The sequence below is a fragment of the Ailuropoda melanoleuca genome, chromosome 8, assembly GCF_002007445.2.
Source record: "Ailuropoda melanoleuca isolate Jingjing chromosome 8, ASM200744v2, whole genome shotgun sequence".
Classification (NCBI taxonomy): Eukaryota; Metazoa; Chordata; class Mammalia; order Carnivora; family Ursidae; genus Ailuropoda; species Ailuropoda melanoleuca.
Genome location: NC_048225.1, coordinates 8,228,757 through 8,250,132, shown reverse-complemented (window position 1 = coordinate 8,250,132; position 21,376 = coordinate 8,228,757). Strand labels below are relative to the sequence as shown.

At 39.4% G+C, this 21,376-nt stretch overlaps 1 protein-coding gene across 2 annotated transcripts in view; it reads right to left on the bottom strand.

The window, feature by feature from the left end:
• Window positions 1–21,376, bottom strand: part of SIK2 (salt inducible kinase 2) — a 126,472-nt gene that overhangs the window by 20,441 nt on the left and 84,655 nt on the right. For both annotated transcript variants that reach the window (XM_034665732.1, XM_002921099.4), the window contains exons 4-7: window positions 15,594–15,755; window positions 2,332–2,456; window positions 1,744–1,867; window positions 166–386 (exon numbers count right to left, since the gene is read on the bottom strand). In XM_034665732.1, the coding sequence (XP_034521623.1) occupies window positions 166–386; window positions 1,744–1,867; window positions 2,332–2,456; window positions 15,594–15,755 (632 nt within the window). The remainder of the gene's footprint in view (window positions 1–165; window positions 387–1,743; window positions 1,868–2,331; window positions 2,457–15,593; window positions 15,756–21,376) is intronic.

The following is a 21,376-nucleotide window of genomic DNA, read 5'->3' as shown; positions in this document are numbered from 1 at the left end:
TTTGAATTTTAGGCAAATAGGACAAAGGGAGGGATTTATATATTGAATAAAAAAGCAAACATGAAATAGAGTCTGACTATAATCCTCAGGGAAAACTGAACAGTACGCTCAGGTGCGGGGAGAGCTATGCCGAAAGACCGTCAGTCAAGTCTCTGATCACTTTACCTCAATGGTTTTCTGCTGATCTATTCCAAGGCTGTGCATCAACCGCAGAACCTGTTCATTAAATTCCCCAATGGATGGCTCATTTTCTTGCCCTTGTGGATAAAGAACAGGTCTCTGTACAGGAACTTCTACGAGCATCCATTTATGCTCCTTGATTTGAGCTATCGTTAGCCGTTTGGACGGGTCTAGGACCAACATCCTTCGAATAAGGTGCTCACAATCTATGGAAAACACAATGTTACAAAAGTCACGTAAATCACCTTGCGCTTCAGGGTATTGGCTTGACTCATGTGACTCTGCACAATGGCATTAATCTCTGTGTCCCCCAAAGCACCCACCGGAAAGCAGAAAATCAAATGAATAAATGAACACATGAAGGCTAGTTGTACTGGTCAGGTTCACATGGTGAATGCTGACACAAAAGTAACCACCACCACGAATGAATACTTCAGAAAATCAGGAGGGTGTAGGTCTGTCCAGTTTTGTGCTAAATGAACCTTCTTATTGAATTTCTCAAGTGAAAAGATCTAGACAGACTTAGATTCTGCTGAAGCCTTCTCCTAGAATGAGCACACACACGGATCCTCAGTCACTTCTAAGGCTGATACACTAACGGCTATGTGTATGAGGCAAGAGCTCCCCAGTGGACTGCTGCTTTTCTCCTGTCAGTGCAGCTAAGAAAAATGCACACGAAGCATCAGTTACTTCTGATTATAGCACAGAAACTGCACCGCTGTGACTAAGGCACCAACTTATTCTCGGAGCGGACAGCATGCTCTCTACCCCCACAGAAGTGAGCCTCACACCCGCTGCCGTGTGCCAGGCACCACGCGAGGTGCTCTACACAGATGACTTCCATTCACCTGCACAGCGCCCTTACCAGGAACCACTGTGACTTCCATGTTGCAGACTGAGGACACGGACGCGCAGAGAGGGGACATAACTTGTCAAGGTCAGACCGCCAGTAAGTGGTGGACTTGGGATTAAAACCAGGCAGCCTGGCTCCAAGGTCTATGCTCTTAACTATTAGAGGTTTATCTCTAACAGCACTAGGAACGAAAGAGTTAAGGATGACAACCAAAACCCGAGGAGGAAATGTAGCTGAGCAACAAGCCAACTGGTTGTATGGAACAAGCCAATCCAAGACGGGCTGGGGCCGGGGCACCGCATTCTTAATGCAACAGCTTCGCCAGTTTTTAATTCAATTAAAAAATGTAATTTTGCAACTTCTCACCGAAGGACATAGGAAAATCTATTTCATACTTAGAGTAAAATGGTTGTGAATCTATCTACAAAGTGCTTCTCTAAGTCTAAAAAAAAAACGGGGGACATTTATAGAACCAGAGTACATGCGAAGACTCGCTGTTCTTAACCTGGAAAGCTTTCCGTTTTCAGTTACAAGTAGGAAGCAACAGCTTCTCTCACCTACATGGAGGGGGCTGCTTAGTTCTAGAGCTTTTCAAGTGACTCAGTCATTTTGTTTGGCACCCAAACTCTTAAAGCAAGGGAAGTCTTTGCTGAGGCATTTCATTCGGAGCACAAATTCTGTAAAGCACAAGTGTAAGATGAACAGGTTACCTTCTGACATGAAATATGGAATCCGGAATCTTCCTTCTAAAACTCTCTGCCTCAAAATTGGAAGAGTCGGTCCATCAAAAGGCAGAGCTCCACAGACAAGGACATAAAGAACAACTCCCATGCTCTAGGGAAGAAAACAATGCAGTCACTTTTCCACTGAGGATTTTAAACACTCTTTGCTTTCCTAAACATCCCCAGGGCCCTTAAAATCATATGGGCTGAAAAGTTCCTGTTTGGATTTACTATTTTTTCAGAATTTCAAAACAAAACAAAACAAAACTAAACTAAACTAAACTAAACTAAAACTCTGACTACTGCAATAAAATATCCTATAATAAATACTCAAAGATCTGAATTTAATCATTTTGATTACTACTTAACTTTAAATTAATGCTGATATTAAAGTAATAACATCTGTCCCTAGATTCTTTCCTAGAACCTAATTAAAAAATGCTCTAATCACAGTCCAGTGGACAGGAAAAGTATGAACTACTACCTATGTGTTAAGTACCAAGAGCTTCAAAGATGGGCCAAAGTACCAATTATTACCGTTATAGATGCATTTAACACAGCAAAGCAAAGCAATACCCAAATATCCAGCTGTGGTCCTTCATACTGCTGCCCTTCAAAGACTTCTGGGGCTGCATAAGGGGGGCTGCCACACCATGTTGCCAGCAGTTCACCACTTTTAAAGAAATTTCCAAAACCGAAATCTATTGGGATGGAAATAAATGTTACTTTCATCTATGCTCTCAACTATACTGAATTTCTTGTAGTAAATTTTACAATATGCTGTATTAACAATAGCACTGCTATGGCATCTATCTTGTCCTGTGTCTGCAGCACTGAGCACAATGACTAGAAAATATCAAGTATTCAATAAATATTTGTTGAATGAATGTATAAATAAATCAAGTTTTCTTCTCAAAGGGAATGAGAGGTTGAAAAAAGACTTTATATCATGTATTTTTAAGGCTGAAAGAAAATCCATTGGTGTGGACAACCAACTTGAATTTGAAAATCCTAGAATTTCAATTACTCCATAATTAAGAACTCTTCATTTTTTTTTAATCAAAAAAGATTTTTTTCCCCCAGTAAGCTCTATGCCCAACATGGGGTTTGAACTCATGAGCCCGAGATCAAGAGCCACATGCTTTTACCAACTGAGCCATCCAGACACCCAACAGCTCTTTATCTTTTACAGTCCATAAGGAAAGAAACAGATGAGTAAAATTTTAAGATATTTACCTAAATAGAACTGAGTGACTGGCTGCTCTTGCAGCCATTACCCAGAGTAGCAAGACATATAACCTTTTAAGGCAACTGGGTATAGTGTTTCTTAGGTAACAATTTTTTTTTTAAAGATTTTATTTATTTATTTGACAGAGACAGCCAGCGAGAGTGGGAACACAAGCAGGGGGAATGGGAGAAGCAGGCTCCCAGAGGAGGAGCCTGTTGCGGGGCTCGATCCCAGAATGCCGGGATCACGCCCTGAGCCAAAGGCAGATGCTTAATGACTGAGCCACCCAGGCGCCCCTTAGGTAACAATTCTCAAAGTGCTGGCCTACACATTCTGGTTTAGGCAGATACGCGACTGAAGAGTTCATTAACGTGTTGGCTCTCTGGCCTGCCAGCTACAAGCCACCTATCACCAATATCACTCGTTCACTCATTTATGGAGTGCAGTGGCATTCTACCTCTAAACAGTTAATGGTCTTCTTTCTATGACATTAGTCATACTGAATCCACAACTTTGACAGATAGCAGGCACTCTGGAAACACTGTGCTCAGATGCCTTCACTATGCATGAAAATTACAGAAGACAAATTTCAGTGAGTTCTGGTATAAATGCAAGCTTGTGCCCTTTTGCTAAGCCCTCACATAGGCTCATATTCTCACTGAGGAAACAAATTCCTATTATTTTGTAAGTTATACAAATACTGTCTTATGTTGTGAACACACCCGACAGGAAAACACTGCCTTAGTGATGGAAACTGGCTCTACTCCCAGCTAGTATATGGTGCCGCATGGATAGTGAGCTTTAAAAGGTGTCCTAAGGGGCACCTGGGTGGCATAGTCGGTTGAGTGCCCAACTCTTGATTTCGGCTCAGGTCATGATCTCAGGGTCCTGAGATTAGGCCCCATACACGGCTCAGTGCTCAGCGAGGACTCTGCTTGAGAGATTCTCTCTCCCTCTGCCCCACCCGCTTGTGTGCTCACACACTCTCTCTCTCTGATAAATAAATCTTTAAAAAATAAAAGGTGTTCTAGGAGGACTGGATTGAGTCACCAGTGCCAGACTCACTGGCTATGTGACTTTGTATCAGTCTCTGTGAGCCTTGCTTTCCCCACCTGTAAAGCTGAAATAATAAATATCTGTAGTCAGCAAGTTGTTGGAAGGATCAGTGAGTTAACATAAACTCGCATTCCATTCACACCTTGAGACTACAGTACAGTGTGAGCGATCTCTTAGCTCACACACACACCAACTGGTGAGGAGCCGGAGCGACAACAAGAGCAGTCACCATCCCCAACACCAGAGCCTCACTGCAGAGCACAATCTCTCAAGTTAGGGAGAACTACAGCAGGTTTCCAGTTTTCCCACTTTTCTAGCTTCAGGTCGCTTTCATGGATTATTTAACTTCCCCGAATCTCAGTTTCTGTATCTATAAATGTAGTGGTAATCCACCTACCCAGACAGGATGCTGTGAGGATTAAATGAGATGAAACATACAAAGTTCCTAGAGCACAGATGTCAAATGTCAGTTCCCTTCCTTCCTGAAGCCATCATAATCAACTACCGCCTTTCAGAAAGAAAGGTTCTGAGAAGGTATATAGGAAGGGCAAAAACGTGTAGAGAATCATGAGGGTTCAGAAGACAGATGAGGGTGCATGTGGGGAAGAGCCTAGACACCATCTACACCTGATGGAACAACACTGTGCTCTGGCCCTGGCATCCAGGAGTAGGAAGAAATGAGAACCTCTCCTTCAGAATGGGACCACAGCTCAGTCGTACACTCTGCTTTCCAAAAGGACTGTCAGAGAGGTCTTATCTTCTCAAGTCCACCTCTGTGACTAACCACTCCAATGACATCATAACCCATATGTCCTTATTGATGCGCATTTCTAATTTACTAAAAAAATTACACTCTCAAATGAGTCAAGGACTAGATATTCAAATAACATTTGAAGAGGAAAATGTTAATTTCACTTACATAGAGAAGCACCAGAAGCTCTAGGATTTATGTTTAGAGATCCTGAAATAGGTCCAATAACTGCTGTATTTAAACCATAATCACAGGATGAGTTTCAGCTCATGCAAGTTGAGGATACCCACCAAATAGCACTGTAAAGTTTTAATATTTCAAAAGCCATCACAGAACTCCTACAATCTGGCCTTCCCTGGGCTCTGGTGGAAAGTGTCACCCTTACTACGGAGGCTCTCACTGGTACACCTCAGAGGCAAGAAGAGAGCAAGAACTAGGAAACCATAGCTGTGCCTATGGTAGCCCAGTCTCAACTGTGGCTTTACACACCTAGGACAAAGAAAGTGTCCATTAACTTATAAGGAGAGTAGTACTAAGCAGATCTTACTTCTGTTTCCTGTGGGGAACTAAAGAAAATAAAACTTGAGCCAGTAGCAACACTAAAACATACTGAGTAAGCTACTCAAGAGGAAAAGAGCAATTCTTCTTACTGTTTTACGTATCTATTTTCCCCATCAGACTAAATTTGAGAGAAGGGAAGAGAGAAATGATAGAGATCTGTACTCCCAGCACTCAGCATACAGGTTGTGGACAGGAGCTATTCAATAAAGGTTTGCTGCATGACCACGTTGTCATCTTCTCTAAGTGCTTACTATGGGCCAGAAGCTGTTCTAAGCTCTCTAAAGAGAATTTCTTCTTAAAAACCCTATGAGGTATCCTTACTTTAGAAGAAAAGTAAGGGTAGAAAGTTAAGTATCTTGGTAAAGACTGAAGACCTGGAATAGAAACCAAGTGTGACTACAGAGCCCTCCCAGTTAGCCACCACCTTCATGTCCTTTCCTGGCACTGTGATATGCAGCTGTTTTTGAGCAAGTTAATAATTGTCAGGTTTAAGAAGTGGCAATAGAAAGGCACTTAAAAATAAAAGCCCTTTTATTTCTTCACAGGAACCTGGCTAATTTGCTTTATTCAGTCTGCAGCTTTCTGCTTAACAGCATCTAAGAGTGCATGGGGGTGAGCAAGAGCGATGCAATACGGAAATGGCAGAGCTGGGCAGGATTTGTTTATTGCCTTTTATAAAAATGCAGTGGGTTAGTGTTCATCACACCAAAGTCCGTCCGTCCTTCCTTCCTTCCTTTCTTCCTTCCCTTCCTTCTCTTCCTTCCTTCCTTTAGTAAACATTTGAACGCGTACATGCGTCAACCACTGTGCAAAGAAGAGAGGCTCCCAATGATAGAGGATAATAAAAGACCCCATATTATCATCTGACTTTTGGAAACCATTAGGAAAACAGTAATTTGATCCAGCCTGCCCTTGCTGGAAACAAAACACCAGTCCATCCAGCTTCATGCATTCCCTACCTCTGACCTGCAAGTTAATACCTGAAACGATGGCTGCTATGTCCCTCAGACATTTTGTGTCCTATTTTCTGCCATAAAGCTTACGCCATGTAATGCTGGATTCACTTCGGTATTAGTTAACTTTTAATTCTGAAATAATTTTAGATTTCAGGGAAGAATTGCAACAATACACAGTAAGCAGAATTCCCTATGTCCTTCACCCAACTACCCCAATGCTAACATTTTTTATAACTATATTAGTAAAATAATCAAAACTAAGAAAGTAACACTATTAACTAAACCACGGACCTTATTAAGACAGCACCAATTTTTCACAAACGTGCCCTCTCAGTTCAGGATTCCACAATGCATCTAGTGGTAGTGTCTCCTTAGGCTTCTCCAATTTGTAACCGTTCTTCGGTCTTCCCTTACCACGAACAATACAGGTCACATATTTTGTAGACTGTCCCCCAGTCTGGTTTTGCCTGGTGTTTTCTCACGACCGGATTGAGATTATGCATTTTTGGGGAGCACATCTAGAGATGAGGTGCTGGGATGCCTGGCTGACTCAGATGGTTAAGCATCTGCCTTTGGCTCAGGTCATGATCCCAGACTCCTGGGATGGAGCCCCATGTTGGGTTCCCAGCTCAGCGGGGAGCCTGCTCCTGCTTCCCCCTTTCCCTCTCCCCCTGCTTGCGGTCTGTCTCTGACCAAAAAATAAAATAAAATAAAATAAAATAAAATAAAATAAAATAAAATAAAATAAAATAAAATCTTAAAAAAAAGAAAGAGGTGAGGTGCTCTTTTCATTGCACTGTATAAGGGGACACCTGGTAGTATGTCTAATTACTGGGCGCGGCGGGGGGGTAACCCCGACTTCTTGATTAAGGTGCTTTCTGCTGGGTTTCCCCATTGTAAATTACTATTTTCCCTTTTATAATTAATATATTAGAGAAGATACATTGAGACTATACAGATCCTGTTTCTCAAACTTTCTACCCATCACTTTAGCATTCATTGGTAGATCTGGATTGCAGCGATCACTGTAGTGCTCTAATTGTGAGTTTTCATTTTCCCCAAGTCTTCGACACTTCTTAATTACAATTCTTCTTTAAGGAAGAGTTGCCCTTCTTCCCCTTTCATTTATTCATTAAATCATTTATTTTTTAATTATCATATTGTCATTCTGTTTGTCATGAACATTTATTTTATTCTTTGAATTATAATTCAAAACTATTGTTATTTATTTTAATGCTCAGATAGTTCTGGCTTTGGCCATGAGAAGCTAATTCAGGTTGGCTTCTATATCCTTTCAACAGGTCCTCATCTTTTTAAATAAATTTCATTTTAAGTATTTCCTTATCTCTGGCACCAGAAGAAGTTCCAGGCTCATTTTCTATTTTCCCTGCCCCAGCTCTGGAATCAACCACTTTTCCAAGGAGCCCTGGTTCCTTTTACAGACGAATGGCATTTAGAACATTTAGATGGTATTTAGAACCAAGACTAGGACCTAGATGTACTCATTGCAGCTGGGATGTCACTGGTTCTAGGCCCTGTCAGCTGAGAGAGTTAGGAAATATATGTACAAATGCTAAAATACATGTATACATCCCCCCCGATATTTATTCTTGTACGTTTCTATATGTATACGTATTTTAAAAAATCCATGAATTCATACTGATACTTCTCATTCCAATCCAGGGTTCAGTTTAGTTTATTTTGATACTATTTTTATTCATACAAGATTGAGCAACTCTGACAAAATCCTGAAGATATAAAAAGTTTCTTTCCTCTGCAGTAATTTGTCATTTGTGTGGGGAGTAACTGAACTCGCCCTCATAACACACCTTAGGTTTGTCAGATCAATCATGATTTTCAACATTCTTAAACATATTTGGAAAAAAACCCCCATCTTTCTCAAAGAATCTCAATTTTAAGAAAGTTCAATGTGAAATCATAAGTTTTAGAAACTGACAACTTGTCCTTCAACATGGTTAGGAGTTAAAATCAAACCCAAAAAACATTTATGTCATGCCTACACTGGATCAGGCGTTACATACTTGGTATTTTTTTTAATATATAATTTCGTTTAATTGTGATGGCAGCCCTGTGATATGTGACTGTCCTTGTCTTACAAACAAGGAAATTAAAGTTCAAAGTGGTTAAATGACTTGCCCAAGTATCACTAGCTATGAGTGGCTTAGCCAGTATTCAAACACAGGTTTTTTAAACTGCAAAGCCAGGTGTTTTTTGTTTTTATTTTTTACTTTATCACAGATGTTCCAAGAATGTCACTAGCCAGAGAAGTTTAATCCAACTCAAAGTTGGTGGTAAGGCTGTCATAAACCCAGAAAAAATCTTTTACATTAGTAGAGAGGAGAGGTTTTCTAATTTATCCCTCTGCCAGCAGAACTTGGCAACTGAGGGCTTTCTCTTCTCTACACTATTAGATGCTATGTCAACAGCAACCTTCATAAGTGAATGGAAATAAGTGTTTACAAAGTAAATGTCAGAAATATATGCCTACATTCATTTTAGGAATCCATATCCTTTTTAAAAATGCACAATGTGTTGAATAGACATCTTGTCCTTTTATGTGAGATGACGTGTGCCCACACCCCTAACACAAAGGCACGTTCTCCAGGGGTTTTACTCTTAACAATGGTTTTGAGATTTCCTAATATATCCATATTCTCTCACTTGGTTTCTGTGTGGCTTAAAATGTCTACAGAAGAGAGGGTTTGCAGTAGACTGTTTAACCACAGAACTGATTCAATTACTGTTGACGGACTCTCATGGAAATGAACTTGGCCTCAAAAGCTGAGTCCTCTAATTACCTCTTATCTAACTTACCAGTAACAGGCTATGGATATATTTGAAAACAATACTAGAACTGCTATTATTGTCTGCTTATTTTGAAAGTGACTGATTGACCCATATCTTACTGATAACAAATGCCAATTATTATTGTCATCCCTAAATTACCTAAGTTATCTGTGCCCTAATATCATTAGCAAAAGGCCAATGTTTTAGGAATAACAGGACCTTACACAGAATAAATAAGCTGATCCTGATGATTACTGTCTGATGGGAACTAAGCACAAAAGAATTCTGTTGTGCTTAATGGAATGAAATAGATCAAACATGAGCAGTCATACAAACCACCTGGGCAATGCTAAAATGCAGATTCTGATTCAGCAGGTCTAGGGCTGAGCTGGATATTCTGCATTTCTAACAAGCTCCAAAGTGATGCTTATGCTGCTGGTCCCCAGACCACTCTTCAAGTAGCCAGGAAACAGAGAACAAAACAAAGGTTGTGAAAAACATACAGAAGATGTTAAACAGTCTGTGATTGTTACTGTTGCAAAATGATTGTAATTACTAAATACTTTCAGGATTTTCATTTAAATGACATAAAGACTAAATAGAAGAAGTCATTAGGTAAACTAATTTTTTTCTGAAAAGGGAAAAAACAAAACAATGAAAACCAGTCTTTGAGCTAAGTACGCGACTTCTAGGAATCAACACCACCACCAAGGCAATTTTAAATCTCCAGCAGTGTGTTATAATGTTTAATTTATAATTAAAAAAAAAATTCTCCTACAGAGCAGCAGATGGCTTTAGGGTTAATTTTATCCTTGTTTCTAAAATTACCAGAATTCAGATACCCAGTCTCGCTGGAGAGATATACCTCTTCTGTAATTATTATAACAGGAGCAGAGAAGACAATTATGAGGAAATGAAAGCTGACAAATGAAAGGCAGGGCAGTGGTAGAGACGACACTGACACATTACGTCAACGGCACAGGGGTCCGCCAGCACTGACGTCGCTGTGTGCTTTGCTGCCCACCAGCAAGGAAAGGCCAGCTGCACAGCTTCCTCCCAAACGTCAGTTACTCCCTCTCTACCTGACAGGAGGGCAACGAGCACGGTCACCACAGCAGAGATGAAATGTGATCTTGCTGACTACGACGAAGCATCATCGGTTTGTGCAATGAGGGAGTTCAGTGAGCTACAGAGTGAATAAATGGTCTTCCTTAGCCCCAAGTGGGGTGGAGAGCAGGGAGGCAGAAGAGGGGAAAAACAACACAAAACCCAAAGAAACCCTCTGAGCTGTCTTCCACAGTCCAGGCTTAATGTGCTCTGGTGCTCCTCGGGCTTAGAGGATAAAGAGGAGGTCTCACTGCGCTTGCTAATGCAGAGCTCTTTTTACATAATACCAGCGGCAGGAGGAGAGCAAAGACACTTGTAATAAATATTTTACTATGTATCTCAGCCTCCCTTAGCCTTTTTTTTTTAAAAGATTTTATTTATTTATTAGACAGAGATAGAGACAGCCAGTGAGAGAGGGAACACGAGCAGGAGGAGTGGGAGAGGAAGAAGCAGGCTCCTAGCAGAGAAGCCTGATGTGGGGCTTGACTCCAGAACGCGGGGATCACGCCCTGAGTCGAAGGCAGACGCTTAAGGACTGCGCCACTCAGGCGCCCCAGCCTTTTTTGATTCCAGGGCACAACACTGGAATTATATATACAGAAACCCTGTCTCAAAGTCTTCTTGTGAACAGGAAGTTTGTTAGAAACAATGAGAGATGACGGGTTACTTGGAGGTCATGGGTCAATTCAGAAAGGAAGACTCCCTCTTGGGGCCGGAGACAAGTGATGCACAGGTCAGATCTATCGGGCCATTACACATCACTAATGATGTTTAAGGTCCCTCTTAGAAAAAAAAATTAATTCATATCAAGTAGAGACAATTTAGAATATAAATGATAAACTTGACTCGTTCCTCTGAGATTTGTATTAATAAGGTTTTAAGGCCCTAGTAATTAAAAAAAAAAACATGATGAGGGGGATTATATGGCTATCAGAATTTTCAGTACTTGTTTTCACACGGAATCAATTACATATTGAATACAAAGAGCAGCTACCTTTTACTGAGTGTTTACATGGTGCCAGAAACTTTAATTAATAATTTATTTAACAAACACTTAAATAGCATTAACTATGTATCAGGCACTGTTCTTAGTACTTTGCAAATATTAACTAGTAACTGCTATGAGATATGAACTTCTATCATTCCCTCTTCACAAATAAGGAAACTGAGGGCAGAGATGTTAGGTAACGTGTCCAAGGTCACCCATCTAGTAAGTGGCAGAATCATGACTCAAAGCTAGGTAGTCTGGTTCTAGAGACCATACTCTTACCTACTAGCCCCCGTCTCTAACATTATCATGAATCCCTGCAATATTCCTGAGAAATAGATTAATCTGTTTCATATGTATGGAAACATAGGCTCAGTGAGCGTAAATAATCAGCCCAAGGTCACACAGCCACTAAGTGACATAGCCAGAGTTTCCACCAATACTGTCTAATATCACACGCCACATTCTTTATATAGAAGCCTTGTCTGAATGGTGATATTTTCTGAAAACTTCCTCCAAGTAGTTCATACACTTTTATCTTTAAGTATTTATTATAAACATTTCAGATTAGGAAAGGTAAAGAGTAAACTAAATGTCCTTCATCTATTTATTCTCAATCTGATGCCTGAATAGTCATGGCCAAAACTGCTAGGAAGAAACATTACCACAACTACTACAACTAATGAAAGCCAATATTTCTTTGCATTCTGCCTCGTATTTTGCAAAGGCTGGAGGTCTCATAATTGAGGGAATGAACACACACGGGTATGGATGGATCCATGGCTCATCAGTGTCTGAAGTCTTTATCCATTGGAGGAGCATAAATTAGAAAATGGTTTCAAAGCCATGTTTCTGTACTTATGAAAATAAACCACATTTGATACTTCCACCCCATTTTCAGTCTTACGAACTGAGACAAATATTGTAATTCACACCTAGTTTTGGTTTGCACTTTCTCTTCAATTTCAACATACAAGATGGCTAAAATAGTTCATTTATTCAGTCCATTTAGCAATGAAAGAGATCTTCCTAAGGAGAAAAAGCAAAGTATAATTTGAGGGAATAATTCTGCGTTTTATTCTGAGTTCTTGCAATTTTTCCATGGAGTCCCATCTTTCCTACATGTGTTGGAATTCTTTAAAATTCTCAAGAAGAATCCTCAAAGATCACAAGATGATGTTTTTAAAGGAAAGGAGGACTATAAAAGTTATAAAACCTATGGATAAAAATAAACATCCTGGAGAAATTCTTTTAAGCACACGGAAACACATATAAACTTCTGACGGCATGTGCAGTTCTTCATGATGTAGCTCTGCCAACCTGTCCAGGGTCTTTCCTTATCATTTGTCACCGGCACTCATGTCCCACTAGCTCTGGTCCACAGCTTCCCTACACAATCTGAGCTCTCTGGCCTGCCCGCCTTTGCATATGCTGATCTACCTGCTTGGAGCCGCCATCCCTACCTCACACCCCCTTTGCTTTTCTCTCCCCCTGTCCCACTACAAATGCCTTCTTCTTAACCAAGTCTTAGCTAATCATTTCCCTGGTTCTTCCAGGAAGAGTTAGTCTTTCTCCTAGCTTCATGAACTTTACAATTATCTTCTTGTGTTATATTTAAAGCACTGGTTCTGGGTTAACTCCTCCAAGTGGGAGCAGAGCTGAACTTTTTTGCATTGTTGTTGTTTTTGTCTTGAAATACTTCAATCTTCAGGACTTAGCCTAGGAGCACAAATGCTTAATAAACATTTATTAAAATTTGGGGTAAATGGTGGCGAGGATGACAGAAAAATGTAGACAAGGGGATATTTGAGTGCTAAGATATACTGTGTGTGTGCACGCGTGCACGTCTCCACTTGTAAGGTATGGAATCAATGACACTAAATGCATAAATACTGAATGATAAAACTCAAAATTCAGTTAGTGAGTAACCCTTGAGGAAAAACTTACAAATAATGCTTGGAAACTCAGAATGTGTGCTTCCTGAGGTCAAAGAGACTTAGTTGTGAATACCACATAACGATAACATTACTGAGCTTACCTACCTATATTATATGCCAAAATTATAGGAGACATATCATAGCCAGGCAAAACTTGGTTATAACCTTAGAGGAATATTCTGTATATTTTGTTTGCAAGTTTCTTTGGTGTTCTACTTTGACATTTTCTTTTGAGATGTTAGTGACAGAGCACTCTGCAATTTCTATAGCATATGACTCACACCGCTAAACTTTCTCTGCCTAAAAAGACTCCCAGAACTCCTTGGAAATATGTTTTGTGAATTTTTTGTTTTAGTGATAAAGGAATATGAAGGTGAAGCAGGGGTTTCCTCTTTCTACAGAGTTAAGGACTTCAAAAAACAAGAGCCTTCGCTGAAGAGGACAATTTGAGGGCAGGAGATGCTTTTAAGCAGTAAACAAAAGGTCCCAGTGAAGTGCACTCCTGAAGAATGGCAAACAGGAGTGAGGTGAATGAGATCAGTGGAAGGGCCAAAAGAAGAAGAGGGAAAAAGAAACCACAAATGGGAGAAGTGAACACACATAAGAAACTATGGAAACACCAATACTGTGGATTGCACTTTCAAAGCAGAAAAGACAAATCAATACAAATCCTTATATATATATATATATATATATAATGGGAATGAAACAGATTAACTTAAAAAACTGTCTTATTCAGGCAATCCCATTCGAAAAAAAGGTCATAGCCTGCAGAATGGAAAATCCATTACCTCCCTGAACCATATGTAACATTGGCATTTAAAATTATTAAAGTTAAAGTAAAAGTTAAAGTAAAGTAAGTAAAAATTAATTATTTGCTCTCCCTCAAAAGCCCAAGGCAAAAACTAATGGAAATGGCACAGAAATAAACCAGTTACATGCACAAATCAGAGGCTTTTACCTTCTATTTTATACCACAGTGCAGCAAACCAAGGCTGTTTTTTTGTCCCTAAGCTTAAGAGTCCAATGAGTATCCGACCTAGCTAGTCAGCAAATAATTTCTCCATCAGTTCCTCTCATCTGGATGTCCCTCTGTTCCTCTTTAACAATCGTAGAACAAAACACCACCACTTGCAACTTTGCTAAGCTTTTGCTTCAAGCTCCTTATCTTCTTCAATATCCTAACTGAAATAAATCTCCCTCCCACACCTACAACCTCTGTTGCTGCTACTCTAGCCCAGACCCACATTTTCTTAATTGGACTACTGCCTTAGATTCCTTATTAATCTTCCTGTCTTCAGTCTTACCCACACCTCCTACCCATCTGCACTCTGCTGCCAGAAACCTCCTTCCAACATGCAAATCTAATCATAGTAGCCCAGTCCCACCTTCACTCCCATCCCACCCTACAATTTTCAATAGGTTGCACTCCTTATTAGCAACAGAATAAACTCTGAAATCTTTTTCATGGTGTTCAAGACCCTTCATATTCTGCCGTTTGCCTATCTGTTCCTCCTGTGTCGACTCCCTTTGTCTACAGACTTTACATTTCACCAATATTGAGCTACAGTTCCCCACCACACCAATCTCAATCTCCTTCCCTTATACCTGTGGTATTTACACAGTTCGCCTGTGTGCAATATCCTACTTCCGTTTATCTTCCTGGCAAGCTTCTAACTCATCCCTCAAGCCTAAGTTCAAATAGTTCCTTCTCTGCGAAGCCTCCCTGACAACTTCTCAAGTGGACTGCTATTCCTTCATCTAGATTCCTACTGCAGTTTGTACAGACAATTCTGGGCAACACATTGTATTTTAATTATTTTCATCTCCCCGCTAGACTTGTAGAATCAGAGGATTTGTATCTCCAATATACCTAGCATAGCACAGTACCGACACATTAGTATTTATTGAATTTTTGACCATATGGGTAAAGAAACTTGGACTACAAAATATAAAACCTTTTACAATTGTAAAAACTATAGGAGAAAAACTAACAAAATAATCTCTACCCTTAACCTGCATGTTATAATTCAAAACCTTATTATACCAGAGCAAGGCATTCAACTTCTATTACTGTCTTTTATCTGGCTGTGACCTCTCTGCAGCAATGATCCATAACCAGGAGAGTAGGGTAGAGCACTAGGGATCTGTGCTGCTCCTCTGGTGTGGCTATCAGTCCCCGAACTCAGACACACAGCCAGACAAACGTACGTCCTCCAGCAGAGCACACCAAGGGACCTGGCCACAAATCAGACCCCAGTCCTGCCACTCTGTACAATAATGAACCTATTTGTCTTACTTGTCAGTACTCTTAGAACTATGAGTAAAACACACTTTAAGAAAGCCTGATGTCACTGACAGAGATGTTCCTGAATCTCTGCCTGCACACACACCAAGTACAGTGGCTCGCGTCTGGTCACATTAGAGCCAGCTGCGTCCCAGCTACCTGCTAGCTTGATGTTCATGTTGCTATCCAGCAGGAGATTTTCAGCCTTGAGATCACGGTGCACGATCTTCCGTCCATGACAATAATCAACAGCAGACAGGATTTGCCAGAATTTGCGCCTGGCCTCAGACTCATTTAATCGGCCGTGATTAGCAAGGTAGTCTGTAAAAAAAAAAAAAAAAGAGAGAGAGAGAGAGAGAGAATTTAGGATTATTCACCAAAACCAACCAACCAACAAAGAATCCCCATTATTAGTAGGCAGAATTTTTTCTCTTCAAAAAGCTATCTTTTTATTTATTCTATTGTAATTCCAGTGTAGTTTATATACAGTGTTATATTAGTTTCAGGTGTACAATACAGTGATTCAACAATTCCATATATTACTTAGTGCTCATCAAGATAAGTGTACTCTTAATCCCCTTCATCTATTCAAAAGCTCTTTAAATGAATAGGAGTGAGTGTTCAAGTAACATGCTGTTTTCCCCCTGCCTTGAGAAAAGTAGTTCCAATCATATTTCACTGGAGTCCAGATAAACGGAAAGAGCCCAAGACCAGACAACAGCAAGTGGCATAATATTCGCAGTATAATTCACAATGTTTTATATGCCTAAGCATTCCCTCTGTTCTTCTGTTTACGAGTATTTTTCCTAACCACATTTAAAAAATAAAATTTATGTAAAAAACCCAAACAAACCCATGAATCCATTTTCTGACATCCCATCAGACAAAGGATATCTTTCTTTTAAACAATTATTTCCTGCAGTTATTATAGAAGCCACTTGTAACATAAGATACAGTCGTCCCTGGAAGCAGCCTAAATAATTCACACCCTGTTTTGTTTGGTGGAGTACTTCTGATCTACCCAAGACTTGTGATAAATCAAACGTGATAGCCATACTCTCTAAGCAAATATACTCTGCAAGATACATTAGCTATCTTTGTGCAATGTTATAATCCCTACTAAAGCAGTTTACCTGAAAATTAATTCTACATATGTTTTCATAAACTCAATAAAATGAAACATTATAGCTCATTAAAGTTTTGCCTGAACATCTAAAAGGCCTCTGAAATGATCTTTTAAGGGGGAAGGGTCAGCAGAAATCTTGAAAGGCTTTTCTAAAATTTAGGACTATTTTCCCAACTTAGGAATTGTATGGGTGAGTTAATATTCAGTCATCTCCAAATATTTTCTGTTCTGGGCTATGTGGTTTACTGATACTTAGATTCCATGGCTTTGGCTCATGACATCCTCATTATTTACTACAAAATTAATGTTTGTACAGCACTTTACAGTTTATAAGCATGTTTGTAACACTATCCCTCAATCTTCCTAAAACCCTCTATGATAACTATTATTTTAATTTTCATTTTGTAGATGAGGAAGCTGAAGATCAGAGGGGTTATGTAATCTGGCTGAATTCATACAGCTGGTAAGTGAATGGCTGATCTGGAACTTTTGACTGCTTTTTAAAAAAACTGTATTAAGCTTCTTTACTAGACTGCTGAAATCCTAACTATCCTTTCAAACCCTGCTCAAATGCCACCTTGCCCTTAAACAGTTCCTCATCACTTCAAGTAGAACTAATCTCTACTCTGAATTCCTTATCACCGACAACACATTGGCTCACACTGTAGTTACCTGCATATAGCTCATAGTATCTCAAAGTGCATACGTGTTTGGGTATACACACACACACACACACACACACACACACACCCCCCTAAGTCTAACACCCTGTGGTAGAAAATAAGGTACCTTCACTTAAGCTTTCTAAAGATAGGGGCCATATCATTTTCTTTGTACTCCCCACACTGCTTTAGTACTTTGTACAAAACATAAGAGGCAGTTTTTATTAAATACTTAATTAAGGTCTGATCATGGATGGTATCATCAACCATTATAAAATGTAGAATATTAGTACTATACATGTTAGAGACTTTAAATGTAAGCAGACAGACCTAAATGTGTTTAGGACCACAAAATCCTAGAAGTGAGCACAGGCAGTAATTTCTCTGACATCAGCTATAGAAAAAAAAAAAAAAAGGCAGAATCAGACCTATAAATACAGAGAACAGACTGATGGTTGCCAGAGGGGATGAGGGTGTGGGGTTGGGCAGAATGAGCGAAGGGGAGAGGGAGATACAGGCTGAAATGAGCAAGTCACAGGAATAAACAGCAGAGCATAAGGAATACAGTCAATGACACTGTAACAGTGATGTAATGGGACAGATAGTAGTACACTTGTGGAGAACACAGCATAATGTATAGACTTGTCAAATCACTAAATTGTACACCTTTAACTAATGTAACATTGTAGGTCAACTATACTAAAAAAAAATTAAGTATGACATCTTGTGTATGTTTCTTCATCTGCTATGATCACAAATTGAGATGATCAGCTCCCCACATCATCTTTTTGCCTTGACAAAGCACACATAATAGCCACTCAGAACTCTACAGGAAAAAAAAATTCATTTAAGAATATATAGAATTTTCAGTCAAAATGTCCAAACTGTCATCAGAGTGCCTATGTCTAAGTTAACTATCAAGTAAACAATGTGCTTCCTGTTCATAAGAGTAAACCAGAGCCTCAATTCTATACTGGATGAACAGGGAAATCCATAACAAAGGGTTGGTCCCGTGGGCAAATATAACTTACTCAGGGAAATGCAACGTGTTTTCCGTACAGGATTATCTTTTGGCTAGTTAGCATTATCTTTGCAGAAATTCCACACCAAATGCCACTTAAGCTGTAGTTCTGAAGAGACAATTTTTTCATAGACAAATAAATGACTTCTCCAAAGAGACAAAATTTCTTTCTGTTGAAACTGCTGAATCAGGGACACCTGGGTGGCTCAGTTAAGCGTCTGCCTTCAGCTCAGGTTATGCACAATCCCGGGACCCTGGGATTGAGTCCTGAATCTGGCTCCTTGCTCAGCGGGAAGCCTGCTTCTCCCTCTGCCTGCCGCTCCCCCTGCTTGAGAGCTCGCTCTCTGTCTACAAATAAATAAAATCTTTACAAAAAAAAAAAAAAAAAAGAAAATGCTGAGTCAATGTGAGTTAATGGGAAAAATTTTTGTGATTCTGGCAACACAGAGAAACCTAACAGATCCAATGTGAACAAATATAAGTATATGGAGGAAAATAACAACAACAAACTGTCGCTAACAAAATGAGTCCTAGGAAGCACAAGAGAATCTAGAGTACGGACTGTTTTTTGAAGCAATCAGTCCAAATTAATACCACCCTAGCCAAGGGGGCAGAAAAGCTTTGAAGCCTGGCAGGAAAGGTACTGTCTGGGGTGGGGTGGGGTGGGGGAATGGTATGCCTGAACCTAAAATCACCATGTAAAGCCAGAATCACATAACAATATATAACACACTGTGAGAAAAATGACAACATCCACGTTCCAGAGATTAAGACAGTGCCTGTTTAGAGAGGTTGGTATGTTGTTCACTCCTGACGTGAACCTTCCTCATTCTATGATTTCTGCAGTGTGGGCCTCCCTGAAAACTGCACCATCTGCTGAGAAACTCATCCTCTGCGAGGGGCACTGTTCCCAATCCACACTCAAGTTAATACACAAGGTCCTCAAGGGAACATGCAAAAAGAACATTCGTGTTTCACATGGAAAACTTAATAATTATGGTTACAGAACAAACTTGAGTGTAAGAGCAATTCTCCATACTAATTGCCTGTATGTGTATTTTTGATGGGTATATTTAAAAAATTGCTTGTAAGTGAAAGTGGTAAGTGAAATGTAATTTTGTTGACTTTAATAACAAATTTTTTTAAGGTTATATTTTGTATGTCCTGTCCTCCCATTTTGTTTTTATGGTAATTGATTTTTATTGTATTTTACAAAAATCATGGTCTGTGACAAATTGGACAATTTAAAAAATTGGTCTTTCAATACTGATAATTTGAGAAATACTAGTATAGACAATAGGCAATTACAATACACCATGATAATGGCTAGCACAGGAATAAATATATCCTAGTAAAAATTTTTGTAGGTATCTTTTAAATTTTTCTATTTTTTATTATGAAAATTTCAAACATACATGAGAGTAAATAGTATAATGAATTACCCAGATTTAAGAGTCATTAACATTTTGCCATATTGCTTCATATATATCTTTTTCCTGTAGTAACCTAAAGCGAATGTTGGCATCATTTTTTTTCACCCTAAATACTTTCCTATGTATCTTAAAATATATATATATATATATATATATATATAACATTTTTTTTTACATAACCATAATACCATCACCACACCTAACAAAATTAACAATTTCTTAACATCATCTAATTCACAGTCTGTGTTCAAGTCTCCTCAGTTGGCTTACTGGAATCAGGATCCAAACAAGATGTACTTTTATTTTTTTTTTTATTTTTTATTTTTTTTAAGAGAGAGGGAGCTGGGGAGAAGCAGAGGGAGAGAGAGAATCTTAGGCAGGCTCCACACCCAGCACAGAGCCCGACACGGGGCTCGATCTCACAACCCTGAGATGAGGACCTGAGCTGAAACCAAGAGTCGGATATTTAACTGACTGAGCCACCCAGGTGCCCCAAGATGTACACTCTGTATTTGCTTATTTTGTCTTCGGAATCCTTTTCTTCTGGAACAGTTTCCTCCCTCCCCCTTTCCTATGCTACTGACTTGCTGAAGAAACTAGGTCAGTCATCCTCCATTCTGGATTTGTCTTTTACTTACTCATGATATCGGTTAACTTATTCTCTTATCTCCTGTATTTCCAATAATTTGGAATTCAAGTATAAAGAATAGAATAGATTCAAGTTTAATTTTTTTGGTGGGTGGCAAGAATACATCACAGGTACATCTACTTGGAGGAATAAAACATCTGTTCTCCTGCTTCTAGGAGTACTAAGGTTGGTCATTGAGTTGTGGGGTGAGAGCTTGATCCTTCAATTAAATATTCTCATCTCTTTTTCCTAACATGGTTCTTAAGCTCTAGTGTATATCAGAACCCTTAGAGGGCTTGTTAAAACAGATTGCTGGGACATATCTCTAGAGTCTCTGACACAGCAGGTGCTGGAAAGGGCCCAAGAATTTATGTATTTTTTATAAGCATCCAGGTGATGCTTAAGATACTGGAACAGGGGCTGTACTTGGATAACCACAGCACTAATTTTAGCATTCACTGGTGGTTGAACCTGAACGAATTACTTCATTAGGGGTTGCAAAACTGTGACTTCCTAATTTTTATTCCTGTCCCATCTATTAGATGGAATTCTTCTGTTGTCAATTAGGGCTATTCAGTTATCCTGAACTCTAACTAAAATAGGTCAAGAAGGGTGAGTGCTCAACTCTTCCTCCTTAAGTTAAACCGATTTTCAGAGTAAGGGGCTGGCACACTGGCTCCCTCCAATGATAACTATTAAGAATTGTATGTTTAGTTTTTAGTTCTTCTACTATTTGATGATTCTCTTAAGTATCATAATGGGTGCGTGGGTTCTTATACACTCAATTTCTTTCAATTAATTACAGTCATTATTCTTTTTGAGGCTTAAAATTTTCTATCTTTGACTAGTGACAACCCGTTATAAGTTTTTGTTTTATAAATACAGAAATATTCAATGCCTTTGTTGCTTTCTGGCACAATAAAAATGTCTCATGCATAACTTGAATATTGCCTGCCCCAAACTTAGAATCAGTCATTTCTCCAAGAAGCCTTGGTTCCCTTTACTGGGGAATGGTATCTGGGTGCTCAAGGTGCTTTTTATGGCGGGGTTGGTATTACTTCTAAGACTTTTC